Below are 14996 nucleotides of genomic sequence, written 5' to 3'. Positions count from 1 at the left end.
ACGTTACAGTGGTTGCCCCTAAGCCAGATGTCACGGTTAGAATCTGTCTAGACCCCAGGACCTTGAGTGACTATTAAACGACACCCTTTCCCGATGCCGACTACTCAGGAAATATTTTCCTTTCTAAGTGGGAAGAAGATTTTTGCCATACTAGACGTACAGAGCGCGTTTTGGCACATCGAACTGACAGAACCTAGCTCTCATCTCTGTACATTTGCCACACCTCACGGTCGCTTCCGGTATCTTCGGTATCCTAATGGCCTCGTTACCGGCTCAGAGGTGTACCACCAAACCCTACGTAACATTTTCCCTCGAGACGAATTTCCCGATGTAGATATATCTGCTGATGACTTTCTAGTGATTTCGGTTGATATGTCTACTCATAAGGCTACACTGTGCCGTGTTCTGCAACGGGCTTTCGATGTCGGCCTGTGTTTCGGCCGTAAAAAGATGGCTCTGGCTGTCGCCCGCACAAAGTACATCGGTCACATAGTTACACCCTATGGTGTTGAAGTTAACGCAGAGAGGGTATCGGCAATTGGCTCCTCACCTCCTCCAAACGACAAAGCCACGTTACAAAAGTTTCTCGGCATGATTAACTACATTACTCAATTTCTACCAGGGGCAACCAATAATGCTGCGCCTCTACGTGCGCTCCTCAAAAAGGACGCTGTGTTCCAGTGGGAGCATGACCATCAAACACACTACGATTCGCTTAAACGGCTAGCAACGACCGCCCCTGTTTTGGCCTATTTCGATCCGGGCAAACGTATCACACTCTCAGTTGATTCCAGCTAAGACCATTTACACCTGGACTGCAATGAAGGTAGGCGTTGTTGTTAGGCTAGTGTCGCCGCTACCCCAACGCCAACATCGTTATTTAGAGGCAACTCTCGTCCACAAGGGAATTCGGGCTGAAAAAACGCGTTCACTTCGCGCTCCTCCAATTTTCGCCCGATATTTACGGCGTCAAGAGTAGAGGTCGGCGTTTGGATAACAATTAACCGTTTGTTTGGATAATATCCATAAACCAAAATTATCTAAAAAATAATCAGTTATTTTTTCCTTTTTCCCATATTAAATCGTTTTTGTCCATGGATAATATCTACGGATAAACGGTTAACCACAATTTTTATGATTAATTGAAATTTTGCCAGTTAATTTATCTGCTCCGCCGATCTCTAGTCAAGAGAAAAACAGACTAGGTGGTGTTTTGTAGCGGACACTCTGAAATCGGAGTTATAACGTTGGCATTGTAGTCCAGGTGTAAATGGTCTTAGATTCCAGCCAGTTCGGGATAGGGGCTGTCTTTCTCCAAGACGGGCAACCGGTTGTAACACTTTTAAACATTTATGGTTAAGTTGTCTAGGGTTAATTAATTAGAATAATTGAGATTATTATTAAGTGTTACATTAAATAAATAAAATAGGGAGTTAAATGGTTACTATAATAAAATAATGAATAAACATAAGAAGCCAATCAAAAGTATGTACAACAAAGAAATATATTTACACGAACACAAAGAAAGTATATTTACAAAACCGCATCGCGTCTCCTTGGTCGCGTTCTCTCTTTTCCTCGCTCGGGTCGGTGGTTTAACCCCTACGATGGGTATTGCGAAATCGGTGGCCACCTCCTTCCCGGAGCGAGGAAAGTTTTGGGCTACACCATACACCCGAGGTATCATTATAAGTTCAGGGAGTATAAAAAATGTTACAACTCTCCCCAGTGCCCGTAGTGTGGGCCGAGTGTTTCGGGCGGTGGACGTTGGGACGCCATATGGACCTTAATCGTTTGTAAATATATTCTTTTCATTGTATATAATAATTTGTTTGTGTATATTTTTAATTGTGGCCTGACCAGCCTTTATATTTTTATTATAATTAATTAAATACTTCTATAACCATTTATTTTATTTCTTCAATGTAACAATTTAAATTTTAATCATTATTATCATATGTAACATAATTACTCATAAGTATGCCTCTATATAACATCTCTGTATTAAAAATTTCAATGAGACCTTGTTTCACAGCCACCAAAGAAATCACGAACGAACTACGCGCAAAACCGGTTTAACTTCCTTCCCTCACCGCCAGACCTGGTTTTGATGACGAAAAAGCCGTCATCGATTGGAAAGTGACGTCAATTATGTCATATCCTGTGAACAAGGTCTCATTGAGAAGACGTTATCTTTGGCACACTTATGAGTAATTATGTTACATATGTTATTATATAACCTTAACCCCTAGACAACGAAACCAATAATTTAACTTCCCTAATAACATTTAATTATAATTCCACACATATATAAAAAATTGATACACGGTGGAGTATGCATCGACATCCCTCACACCCCCGCAATGCCGTTATGCGCAAATAGAGAAGGCACTTCTCGCCATCGTTTTCGCCTGCGAACACTTAAACTTTTATGTCACTGGTACCAAAATAACATAAGTATATGTATTTGTACCCCGCTGCTCCGCATTAAGCACTACAGCGGCCACCTAAAACAACCAGCCCCGGACAAAAGTGCGCTTTGCGAAACAACGTTCGGCCAGTGAGACAGCCATCATGGACAGTTAAATCTGCAAAAGACAACTGCGTTTCATACCGTCTTATCTTCTACTCAACTTATCAATAACCACCACTGTTTACGATACTTGTTAATGCTAATTTCGGTGGAAAGAAAAGATGTTATATATATATTTAGGATTGTTATGATAAGCCTAGATGGCGCTAGCATCGCAGCATCGTCCCCTCCTTAAGAAGGAACTGGAGGGAGGAGCCCCTCCCCCTGGTCCCATGGGGGGTACTAGTTATTGGATGGCTAGAAGGCCGGTCATGATTGTGAGAATGTAGGAAAACGATCTGTAAACATCGTGAGCAGGGCCGGTCTTAGAGATCCTTGGCCCCTTAGGCAGATAAGGAGTCTGGGCCCCCTTTTCACGCGCTGTATTTACTCTTATCCCTGGAACTAGGCTGTGCCGGAATTTCCCTGATTCAGCATAGAAGTCTGAGCTCTACGGTTATATTACTAAATAAAAGCTCTTAACAATCGTCGACTAAATATGCGATAATTATGAAACATTTCGATTTAAGGCTGCGTCCGTAAACTGCCAGGCAGAAATTTTGCTAATTTTAAAACAAAATCTTCTCAAATATAAATTACGATTGATATCATAGATTTATGCCTTCAAATACAGTAATTACGATCACTGGAGGGCCCCTTAAAAGGATGGGCCCATAGGCCACGGCCTAGGTTGGCCTAGGCGGAAATACGGCACTGATCGTGAGAATAAACAACTTTACAACAAGGACCTTTTCGAATCATTTTCAAATTCCCTGACCTTTTGGAAACATTTTCGAATTCCCTGACCTTCTGGAATCATTTTCAAATAGTTCTTTTTATAAAATAACCTTGGCCATCTTGTTGAAATGTTGCCTCCCCGATTCAGCTGTGGATCCGTTTTCTCATTCTTAGGCATTGGCTGAACTATTCAAAGGCAACATTTCAACAAGTTGGGCAAGCGTAAAGACATTTTATAAAATCAACTATTCCCTGACCTTTTGGAAACATTTTCGAATTCCCTAACTTTTGCAGGTTGTGTAGGATCATCACTAACTTTCCTGGTAAATTTAAATGTGCCAACTTATTCTGAACAAGGTGTATTAAAGGGGTCCATCACAGGCAACAGGGGTGAAAATGCCGGGGGGGGGGTAAAACGCACTTCTTTTTAAGCGTATTTAGAAAATGTTAATCGGCCGCTGATGATGGCGCCATCTAAGATTCAAAAAATTCTTTGCAAAATTTTTCATCAAAAATATTATTTACCCTTTTCAAAATTTACATATACCAAAGATTTTATATTACACATCACGTTTTTTCAGCACATTTTTATGAAAATATACACATCATGACAAAGGAACTATGAGAATTACTGATTGTACTTTCTAATAAGGGCTGTAAGTTTGTAAAAGAAGTTTATGCGGGCCCAAAAACCATATTGCTCTTTTCCAAACAGTCACAGCCACAACCTGTAGGACAAGTTTCGTACTTTTCAAACCACTCCATCATATGAATCGTGTGTCCACCGTGACCACACGCAAGGCAAAAATTACTCGCACCTAGAAAAATTAAATTTGTTAAACCATTTGTATCTTGTTTTCATATAGTACAATTTGACAAACCTTTCACAGTCACATGGCAAATGCTACATTCAAAACTGTACTTTTTACAATCGTAACAATATGGACTTTTGAAGTCTTTCTCACATTTTTGGCACTCTACGTAAAAATCTTTGACCAAAGAATAAAATAATGTAATAATTAAAAAAAATTATTAATTAATTAATATACCAATTCCATGATGTTTGTCCGCACCGCTTGTAGATACATATTTAAGAACTTCCGCTCGTTGTTCGTACAAATTCCATCTGTACAGAATCTCGGCGTAAACTTTCTTGAATTGATCATAAAGGAATGCCTTTTTCGAGTCCAACATTCTAACATTTAAGAAATTTAAGCTTCCAGATTTTACTTACACGGTATAAACTGTACATTACTTAATGTTAGCTTCGTGTTGTTCTTTTTCAGGATCTTGCGAGTATTCCGATAACTGCACTATTCTGAATTCTTCCCCCGGATCTGACCAGCTATTTGACCTATTACGTTTTGAGATTCCACCTGAAATAATTGTAACAATGAGGTACATAAAATTAAAACTTAAAAGATACACCGTGACACTAACCGTATTGGCCATATTGCGTTTCAGGTACAACAGTGTGGTAGGGAGAGCCTCCTGGCTAGATTAGAAATAAGTCACCCTTATGTTAAAAATCCTTACTGCTATGTTTATATCGTGACTATATCACACTTTAGAAGCATGCTTTGACTTTTTTTATCCAAATATTGGAAACCAGTCCAAAGCACCAGTGATTGATTATAAAACATGTACACCAAAAATTAAATCATATCATGCTTATATTCTTTAAAACGTTTTATTCTAAATGAAATTCATATAAAATAACGGTGCCATTGTAAAACATGCGACAAAAACTGTTAATCATTGCGATTTAACACACTGCAAACCTATTAGGTGTAACACGACAAAATCCTTTTGGTTTTAAACTAGATGTAAAAAATAAATAAAACACAAAAATACTTTGTTTTGGCTAAATAAACGTAACTGAAGGCTTGCGTGGAAATTCAAATTCCAACATACCTTCAGCCACCACTTCCCAGAAAGTTTCTACAAATATATAACACGGGATGAAACCAGAGTCGCAAATTATTTTTATAACTATAATACGAGCGCTTTTATGTTCCATTTCGTATTCTATTTTGAAACACGCAATTACTTCCAACTACATTAAGCCTAATTGTTTCCTAACAAATGTACTTTGCAAAGAACATTGGCGAGGTCGTATAAATCTCTCACGAATTATACTTAAAGCTAAGTGCTCGAAATGGACTTATTCACAAACTGGAACGTGTTTCAATTCAAAGCTTCCAATTATTCTAAAAAATGGGAGCTGTGCTTAAAAAAAAATAATTACGAACCAGAACGATATGAGGAAAAACTTTTACGGCGTTCTGGTCCATTTCGAGCACTGCTTAAACTAGGAAATTAAAAAAAAAAATCTGAAACAAAAATGTTGTTCTTACACTATTATTTCCAGCCTCCGTAGTTCTCCTACTATGGTTGGTCCCTTCGGCTTTAGTACCAAATGCGCAACACAGCATTGCAACTGTTTGAATATCCATATGTTTCAGATAATGGTCAATTCTGTGCGGGAGCGTAGAGTTAACTGCCATATCTTAACAATTGACATATTAGATACCGTACATAGACTCCAATGTTGGCCTTCCTAATGGCATTTGAGCAAAAGGAACACCGTCATTTGGGTCAAATGAGGGAGCGAGACAAGGGTCTGACATGAGGCAAGCTATGTTCCAAACGCGAACCAAGTCAGTACGGCCAACCTCAGCGGCAAAATTAGCATTTCTGTTGCACATAGAAGGCACATCTTTATCGTCAAAACTAAAATGGTAAATCCAAATATTTATACCAACACTAAAACTAAATTGTTAAAAACTTACACGTAATCCTGGGCTAATTTCTTCGATATTGGAATTGCCCCTTCGATACTATAAATAACAACAGCTCCGGAGTATGTTGGTTTGGCTGGTTTCGGGGGTGCTAATTTCTTGTATCCATTAAAATTATGAGATCGTGTACGCAACCTTTTAGTCTGAAATTTGAAGGTTACTAATGTGGTTCTATGTGGTTTAAATTAAAAGCAATATACCCTTTCTTGGAAGTAAAATGATGAAATTGACACGGAAGGATCCCCCGTTGGACTGTGAGCAATTGGATTATACATGATTAAGTCAAATTGGGATGGTGTCGCTGGCTGACGAATGCCGGAAATGGGAAGTAGATGAGCTGATAGGTAGGCCCCTAGAGCGGATAAGGATCGTGGTGTCACTTCAGTAGGTGCATTAATCCGCTGTAAATGAGGCGGTCGAACGAAACAGACAAGAATATCTGTTAAAGTTAAAATTATTTTATAAGCAAATTAAACCTCAATATAGTCTTAGGCCAAATATCAACACATTAACACATGCCCAATTTTTTTTATTTTCTTTTTTTTTTTTGGATACTTTAGACGGTACTGAACATTTCTGTGTCAAAATTATTTTGCGGAAAGGAAAATTCGTGGAGATATTAATTTTGTAAAATTAACGTTTTGTAGCGTTACCTTTCACCAATATTGCACATAACGGAAAATTTAGTGTATACCACAAACGAAAAGTAACGCTTTAACACTTTGATTTTGGTTAATTTCCAAAATTATTATCTCTGCGAAATTTCATTTCCACAAAATAATTTTGACAAAAATGTTCAGTATTGTCTAAAGTACTCGGGAAAAAAATAAAAATCAGACATGCGTTGGTGTGTTGATATTCACCCTTTTCTTATAGCTTTACCAGAACCACAAAACCTAGCACCAGAGGTTCTGGGGAAAGGCACACTTGCATCTTGAAAACTACCATACACGGGGGGTGAAAGGTAAGGCGGTGGAACTGCGTCTAATTTCCGATAAGAGTTTTCTGGACTAGTTAGATCATTATCTTCAAACTAATCCAGTTAAAATAAAATTATGACCTTTGTAACGGTAATTTGTATTAAAATAAATACATTAAAACTCTCCATAGTCGATACAAGCCGTCTGAAACAAGGTTCTATGCAGGAACGATTCCTTTTTACTTGATGTTGAGACATACTCCTTAATACCTACAAATAGCAGGTTTTAAAACCAAAATTTAAGTGAAATAATTTGCAAATAATAAATATACCTTCATGACTTTATCTTTGACCGCGGGAGGAACAGTAGTTTTCTTGCCAAATTGAAACTTTGGTGGAGTATTGTAAGGATATGAGTTTGGGAAAGTCATAATAATATGAACTTTTTGCTTTCCGCTTTCGACAGTTACGGTACAAGATCTCTTGGACGCGTCCATTTCGTCAATTTCCATGTTGGGAATGTTCATATTGACCAGAGAAAACTCTTGCTGAAGATTATGGGGTTGAGCTGGTGATGGTGAAGGGGTACTCGGAGTTGGAGTACCTTCTCGGCCCTCTTCAGGACTCGGTACGGACAAACGGTTTATAACCGAGGGGGGAGATTTCCCATAAATAATTGAAGCTTGCTCTTTACTGATTCGAGAAACGTGACTAGTAGCATCTGTCATTTCTTGACTGTCAATGAAGTCTGAACTTTCAGCGTCTTCTTCGTCCGTTGTCACATGCTCGTGATGGCCACATAACTAAAGAAGTAAAACCAAAGTTGTCATTTCATTAGAATCACAAAATATTAAAGTACTTTTTGCAGCTGATAATCGATTGTCCATATTCTTAAACTCTGATCCTTTGACCACGTAATTAAGTAACAATCTTTGCTATCTAAAAAATCAGGTTGTTGCGAATAAAATTGTAAATTTCTAAGCATCAAGTAGTAAAATAATAAGTACCTCCTTTGGCTTTCCGCCAGCCAAATTCCAAAATATCATCCGTATGGCCGAGGAAAGTGTTAACCGGGTTATCCAAATTTGTTACGTTCCATAATATTAAACTATTATCACCCCTTCGCAGCTGCGGGACAACGACCGTAACCAAACCATCTCCAAATGGCTAGAAAATGTGAAATTGTGAATAACAATAAAAAGTCACGGAATTTACACGTCGTACAAAAATATTCTCACTGTGAATCTTGCTTTCCAAACCGGGTAATTTGAGGGTAAAATACTGGTTGGTTTCCTTGCATTGTGAACATCCCAAAACTAAATCGAAAAAACATTATTAAATTCATTAATATTTCTAGTATTCTCCCGAAAATTCTCACCTTAACGGAACAATCTTGCCCTGAAGTTGCTAGCTGATTTTCACTTATTGGACTCCAATCAATACCGTGAATTTTAGAAAGGTGGGCTGTTATATATTGTATTGGAGCAACCGTTTTCTGTTATTTAAAAGTAAACATAAAATTTTGTATCCATTTTTGAACAAGAACAAATATAAATACCCTTGGATCCCACAACCGCACGTCTCCTTCGTGAGCGGTTGCCAAAATGTTTTCTGAAACTTTGTTCCATTTAACCTGGACTGCACCAGCGACGGCTGACAATGACAAAACTGGCCTTCTATGCTCCCTAAGTTAAGAAATAGCATTGAGTTTAAATGAACACCTTAGGTAACACACAATACCAATAAAACAAACCTAGTATCCCACAAGTGAATAAATGTATCTATTGACGCAGTTGCTAGTAAATGAGTGTCAAAAACTGACCAATCTATATCACTAATGGCTCTTGTATGTTGCTTTAAAGTGAGCGTTTGAGTAATTTCTCCAGAATGAAAATCATAAATTTCGGCCCTTTGATTGTACTGCAGGAAAAAAATAATGAATTGGTTTCAAGATAAGGAATAGTATAAAAAATGTATTCATACAGCTAAAGCAAAAATGTGCGCATCTTGGGGAGACCATTGAGCAGCGGAATTTTCCCATTTACTTTGCCGAGGAACCTTTTTAATCGTGCTTAATGGTTTATCGAGATCGACCACAGCTATGTGTTTTCTCCTATACAGAAAAAGTGAATTTTTATTGAGGAGCTAAGGCCCACAAAGTGGAGTTTCTTTACCCAGCCAGCACAGCAAAGTCGCCAGTGCAGTTGATTGCCATGGTGCTGGCCTACAATGTTCAAGTTTTTAATAAATTATTCATATTAACAGTTATAAATTTAAGTGAGAGAGTTACTTGAACGTCTTGTTGATAAACGACATGTTCGCTGGTCCAGCTGTGAGTAGTTGCCATTATAGACCAATAAAACCATGGAGATTGGAGAAAAAGAAAGGAGTCAAAACGTAACGAATTTCCCGGGGGCCGGAGCTCCTTGAGATAAGGAAAGGAGCAGCGTTCCCAGTTCCTGAAACTCAAATTATCGTACTAGAGCCAAAAAATTATCGATTTCAGAAAAACATTATCGTACGATTGAAAACTGGCGGTAAATTTGAATTTTATGTGAAATATTGACGTTAATATTGTGAAATCAAAACTTATGTTTAAAATTCACAATTTGAACTGGTTGTTAGCTAATTTAAAAAATTGTCGTACATTATCGTACGCACAAGCTGAATTATCCAATGCGTACTATATAGTAGGACATTGAAAATATCGTACGTCCCACAAATTAGCTCGAAATTATCGAAGTGTACGATAATTATTGTACGTGTGGCAACGCTGAAAACTTGGAAAGGACAAAGGAGTCAAAGCTGGGCAAAATTTCGGAAGCTATAGCCACCGACACGTGACCTAGGCACGAATCCAAATTGAAATGATCCTGGGGTCTTTTTTAAATGTAGTTATTTGCGAAACCTTACTGGTTTACCGGATATATTTTTATAATAATTACGATATGGCATTTGTTTCAATCATAAGAAACATAATAACAATAAGTATGACACTTCCTATTTCTTTAATGCTAATTTTCTAACCGAACCTTTTTTCGGCACTGATACTCTCTTCAAGTTGTGACTTGGACTCGCGACTTACAGTTTTGGATGACTACTTTTTGATAAAAATTTAAGCCTAAAATCGGAGAGCACGTTCTGGAGTCGCGAGGTGCTTTGGATTTGTTTTGAAACCCGCGTGCGAATCATGCGTGATAAAAAAACATGAGCTCGTGGCGCCGAGAAAAACTTTTTTAATTTTTATCATTTTAGTCTAATATTCCGCCTATCTATCGGAAACCAGATATTTCTGCGTAGCGGAAATCTCGCATATTTTAGACACTAGAGGGCTCTGTGCTGAGAAAACATCTTGATAAACGCAATAACTATGAAAATCAGTTTGGTTGTAAATCTCGTTAATTGTCATACTTATTGTTATTATGTTACTTATGCTACAATGCAAATAACCTATTTATAATATTGCTATATATTTCCAAATATAATCTATTTAAAAAGGCTATTCTAGCTATATTTATATGTCTTAAAGTTAATAAAAACCACCTATGGACTATCAAGTAGAAAAGTTCACAATAAAAAGGGGGCAAAAAAAGCTAAACCCTAACAAATTTAAAGTTACGATAAAACTTACGAAATACTATTATTAGTTCAAATAACTTTGATTTGACCAATCAGAAGCCGAGAAATTGAAGGTTAATGAATTCAGAGTTTGATAATAAAATAATCTGATTAGTTTTAATTTGACTAAATCCAATTAATACTGAATAGTTTCCAACGGTTCAATTATGCCACCGTCGGCTACGATTCATGCTTGAGCTCGTTTAACGACGGAGTTCATAGTGTTGTTCAAACGGATTCTACCGGTTTTACGTCTTTGAACATCTAAGGATGTAAGGTTCCAGTTAATGCCCCGAATGGAATCGAGAGAGGGAAATAGTACCTAGGGCCACCTAGAGCGGGCACGGGCAGGGTAAAATACAAGTCCCGTGCCCCAAGTGAGCCGTTACCACTGGAAATAGCTATACTTTTACGGAAAGACAATCTTTAGAAGTATACCTCGTTTGTTCAAACCCGGGCCCCTAGGCTGTACGGGCCCCGGTAATTTGTACCGGTTTCCCCCCTCGTGTAATGATGTAAATTATGTACCTCAATCATCAACTACAACGAGCTCGACTCTCTTCAAGAATAGAACAATTATGGAAGGTAGCCTGAGACCCCAAAACGGATCGACACCTCAGTCATTGTTAGGAAGGACAACTTTCGAAATAAAGGTCATTTTGGTAAGCGAGGAGGAGATAAATTCGTTAACTCAAAAAATGGCAGAATTGCGCATCGATACGCTAAAGCCCCGAATCCTATCGACACCTCTCAGTCTGTGTCTGGGTACCAGTCAGAACCCCCAGAATTCAAATCCTTCGGCACTGTAGACCTCAATTCTACGCGAGATCTTCGACCCCTAGCAACGATCGCGTTCCTCAAACCCGTCGACCATTATGAAAAGCAGCAGTGCATCGTCAGCTCAACATATACAGCTGGAAAAGTACCAACAACCGTATGAAATAAATAGAGGTACAATTAAATCTGGCTGGCGCGGGACCAATTTCGTTCAATAAGTAGACTTCATCAACTTTATCGTTCTACCGTGGCGGCATCTGTCTATATTGCAATTGAATTTTTTCGCGAATCTGATTCGAAATTGAAATGTATGATTACTCGTAACAAACAAATCTTTGAAGTTGTTTAAAAATAATTTTATTCTGTCAACACGATCCTTTTTAACTCAAGTTACGGTGAGTTAGCTATTAATTATTTATTTTTAGCCATATAACTTTACAAAATATAGATGGCGCTACCGCCTAATTATAAAGATGAATTTCGTACAGTCTTATCAGAACAGGTCCCGCGTAACCATGGCAACCGAAATCGTAATTGTAATTCTAGCAGTATTATTCCCAATTCAATGTGAAATTCTTTAAGTTCTGCACCGAATCCGTATCCTACTTGTCGCTGGCACTCGGTCATCAATCGGATAATGGATTTAAGGTACAACGAAGATTATTTGGACGGTGCAGTATTAATGATGTACCTCGATCATCAACTACAACAAGCTTGACTCTGGTCAATAATGGAGTAAATATGGAAGGTTTCATAAGACCCTAAAATAGATCGACATCTCAGTCTTTGGTAGGAAACTAACCTGTCTCTAGAAGGACCACTCGGGAAAGTTCCAGTGGAAGACAACCCAAGAAAGACCTAAAATTAAACGCAACACTCAATTCCACCTCAAGAAACATTAACTTCAAAGGGGCACTAAAATAATATTTTTTTATTTTTTTTTAAATACTTATGTACTTACTAAAGGTATAGAAATTATCTACTCAGAGAAAACAATTTTGGAACTATAACGTGCAAAATTTATTTTGTGTTTACCTTAAAATTTATGAACTTACAGAATAATCTTTTGGAATTACAATATTTAAAATTCTTACAGTGTTTCGGCTTCAAAATTTATCCGCTTACAGAATACTTTTTCAGAATTACAATTTTTTAAATTCTTACATTGTTCTGGATTTAAAATTTATCCGATTACTATAATAATTTTTTAATGAATACACTTTTTAACTGGTTTTTGACTCGAAGATCTATTTGATTCGAGTTTCGAGTCTTGTACTTATTCTCGAATATTATTGGTCGGAGTAAGTTTTGTATTTTCTTTAAATTCTTTTTGGGTTTAGCTTTTTGCCCCTTAAATTACGGCTGAATATTTTGAACGATAGTGTGGTTTTTTTAAGTAAATAAAGCAGTCAGTGAAGTTTCTCAATTTTTTCGATTTAATAATATTTATTACTGTTCTTATCGAATCGAGATCGAGAAGCAATCAGCAATGACATTGTTTTTGTTAATAAAATTTTCCGAAGTATTTAACACTTTGAAAAAGCCAGTGTTTTCTAATAGACTAGTTTTCATTTCGGATATAAATTTATCGATTATTTCTAAAGTATTCTCAATTAGGGTATTTGATTCTGTTGCTCCGCTTTCTGCAGTGGAAGTAATAACGCTATATTTTAGTCTCCTGTTAAGTATTATCTTCGTTTGCGTAAACCTAAAGGTTCACTTTACGAGACTGGAAAGACTACCAATTTTTCAGACACATTCCAAATGAAGTCAGACCTTCTAACACCTGTTAAACTAGCTACTGTAGCTTCGTAAATAGCAACGACTTCAGAGCTTTGCAAGTATTCCGATAGAGAATTCGTAACACCTAACACTTCAATCCAAACAGTTCCCAAACTGGCAATATATTAGAGCAGCAGTCAACCGAAAGCTAAATGAAGTGGGTGAGCATACAAAAACAGTAAACTTACCCTGTGCTACGGAGTATTCCAGCATTGGTTATTGGTCATAACAAGAGGAGCCGGGTTCGATCTCAGTGCCACCAGTTGTAAATGAACCCGCCTCCTCTTGCTGCTAGGCGAGAGTGCTAACCACTTCACCACCCCACTTTCCAACATTTTAGAAGTAGATTAGTCCCAGCACACACGCAAACAATTCCTGGAATCTAAAAGGATATTCAAACAATACTACAGACTAGCAGAAACACATTAATCTGCGTTTTCGAGGCTAAACAACCAATAGTGAACTTTATAGCTAGTCCATGGCCCATATCAACCAAATATTTTCAGAAGATCAAACAATTTAAAAAAACAACTTTATTTTATTTCCACGATGTATACATACAAAAAGTCAAATTATTTACAACAAAGATAAATAGTGATCTACAATAATTGATACTTTGATGATTAAAATCAGTTTGCTCAGTTACTTGCCATGACGGGGATAGGAAGAGAGTTGTTCCGATTCGAGTTGTTGAACATGTTGAGCCCGAACCGAATGAGAACGTCTAGGTCCATCGTGCAGTCGGGGAAGGTCTCGTCGCAAGACTGCCGCCCTCCTTTCAAACCCAGGACGAAGGCCCGGTTGAAGACCTTCATGCCCGGGAAGAAGCTTCTCGCTTCCACCTCAGATTCCGGCGCCGTCTCATTGAGAGCATCGCTGGGATTCCTGTTGAACAATTCTGGATCGGTAGCTTTGTTAATTCCATCGTCGAAGGTTCCATTCGCAGCGGGAATGTCCGTGGTAAGGGTGGTCGTTGAAGCGAGTTGTCCCGAAGTCAGAGGATTAGCCGGACGACCTAGCTTCTCTAGCGCGTGGCGGTTCTCGGAAACGCTGAAGTCGTGCGGGTTGTAGAAGTACCTTTAGAAGAAGTTGGGTTCTAAGTTAAAATTTGATATTAATTTCCAAGCAAGCAAATGACCATCTCACCCGAAGTAAGAAGAGACGACGTCTCCGTAGGAACCGTATCTGGTAACGTTCCCGCCGATGGTACAGACGAATTTCAGCATACATTTCTGTTGGTCGGTCCGCAAGACGTACTGCGAAAAGGATTCCATGGCTAAAAATGCTGGAGGCGATCGACCTTCGAGTTTGTCTTCCGCATTCTGGACAGGAACGTCACCGCTCTGTCGCGAGACTGGATGGCAGTCGACAGCGACCATCACGGAGAAGACAGAGGTGACGAACACGAAGAACGACATTGTCATGCACGGAAAACTATGAAATAGCTGATTACAATATCTGTAGTTATTGCAGGTAACTGATGAATGATGTTTCAGTGGAATAATCCGGGGTTTAAATACGATTTTTCAAGTCTATTTTTTAATAAATTATCTTATCTGTGATTCTCATTTAATTTTTAGTTATAAAATTAAAAGATAACAACCTAAAACACTCCGAGGAAAATTTTTCAGTGCAGCTATTGCCATCTAGCGACAATTGCACAAAGAAGTCACAAAAATACACCCCGCTAAATACGACGATTCTGTTGAATATCTTCGCGTATAATTTCAATTTTATTTCTAGAAAACCCTCACTTTATTTTGTATACATTTGAAGATAAGCATCTCTG

The 14996-nt window shown here is 38.0% G+C and overlaps 2 protein-coding genes across 4 annotated transcripts; both read right to left on the bottom strand.

The window, feature by feature from the left end:
- Positions 1-3839: 3839 nt before the first annotated feature.
- On the bottom strand, positions 3840-9460 carry Wdr59 (WD repeat domain 59). Of its 3 annotated transcripts, XM_090168374.1 has the most exons (22): positions 9321-9459; positions 9205-9254; positions 9014-9143; positions 8784-8950; positions 8589-8715; positions 8409-8525; positions 8269-8346; positions 8038-8197; positions 7890-7969; positions 7363-7833; positions 7205-7300; positions 6994-7144; positions 6312-6550; positions 6103-6254; positions 5849-6043; positions 5668-5788; positions 5225-5251; positions 4751-4805; positions 4566-4686; positions 4360-4505; positions 4192-4299; positions 3840-4128 (listed from the first exon to the last, which is right to left on the bottom strand). In XM_090168374.1, exons 1-22 carry the CDS (start codon positions 9375-9377, stop codon positions 3986-3988), a joined length of 2991 nt encoding a protein of 996 aa, XP_090024500.1. In that variant the 5' UTR covers positions 9378-9459; the 3' UTR covers positions 3840-3985. The 3 variants fall into 3 exon arrangements, with proteins under 3 accessions (XP_090024500.1, XP_090024501.1, XP_090024502.1); XM_090168375.1 differs by lacking the exon at positions 5225-5251 and having other exon boundaries at positions 9321-9458; XM_090168376.1 differs by lacking the exons at positions 3840-4128; positions 4192-4299; positions 4360-4505; positions 4566-4686; positions 4751-4805 and adding an exon at positions 4813-5130 and having other exon boundaries at positions 9321-9460.
- Positions 9461-13725: 4265 nt separating this feature from the next.
- Positions 13726-14664, bottom strand: LOC149951920 (uncharacterized). Its single transcript, XM_090170153.1, has 2 exons — positions 14354-14664; positions 13726-14284 (listed from the first exon to the last, which is right to left on the bottom strand). The coding sequence occupies exons 1-2, from the start codon at positions 14629-14631 to the stop codon at positions 13846-13848; spliced, it is 717 nt and encodes a 238-aa protein (XP_090026279.1). The 5' UTR covers positions 14632-14664; the 3' UTR covers positions 13726-13845.
- Positions 14665-14996: the final 332 nt, after the last annotated feature.

The sequence above is a fragment of the Leiobunum rupestre genome, chromosome 3, assembly GCF_980474605.1.
Source record: "Leiobunum rupestre chromosome 3, qqLeiRupe1.1.hap1, whole genome shotgun sequence".
Lineage (NCBI taxonomy): Eukaryota > Metazoa > Arthropoda > Arachnida > Opiliones > Sclerosomatidae > Leiobunum > Leiobunum rupestre.
Note: the sequence above shows the minus strand (reverse complement) of the source record. Positions and strands in the feature narration are given on the sequence as shown.

Coding starts and splice junctions, on each gene's coding strand:
- Wdr59 (XM_090168374.1), bottom strand. CDS start 9,377: ATGGCAACTACTCACAGCTGGACCAGCGAACATGTCGTTTATCAACAA. Junction 9,255..9,320: donor TTTATCAACAAGACGTTCAA/GTAACTCTCTCA, acceptor TGAACATTGTAG/GCCAGCACCATGGCAATCAA. Junction 8,526..8,588: donor TGCGGTTGTGGGATCCAAGG/GTATTTATATTT, acceptor TTTAAATAACAG/AAAACGGTTGCTCCAATACA.
- LOC149951920 (XM_090170153.1), bottom strand. CDS start 14,631: ATGACAATGTCGTTCTTCGTGTTCGTCACCTCTGTCTTCTCCGTGATG. Junction 14,285..14,353: donor GTCGTCTCTTCTTACTTCGG/GTGAGATGGTCA, acceptor CTTCTTCTAAAG/GTACTTCTACAACCCGCACG.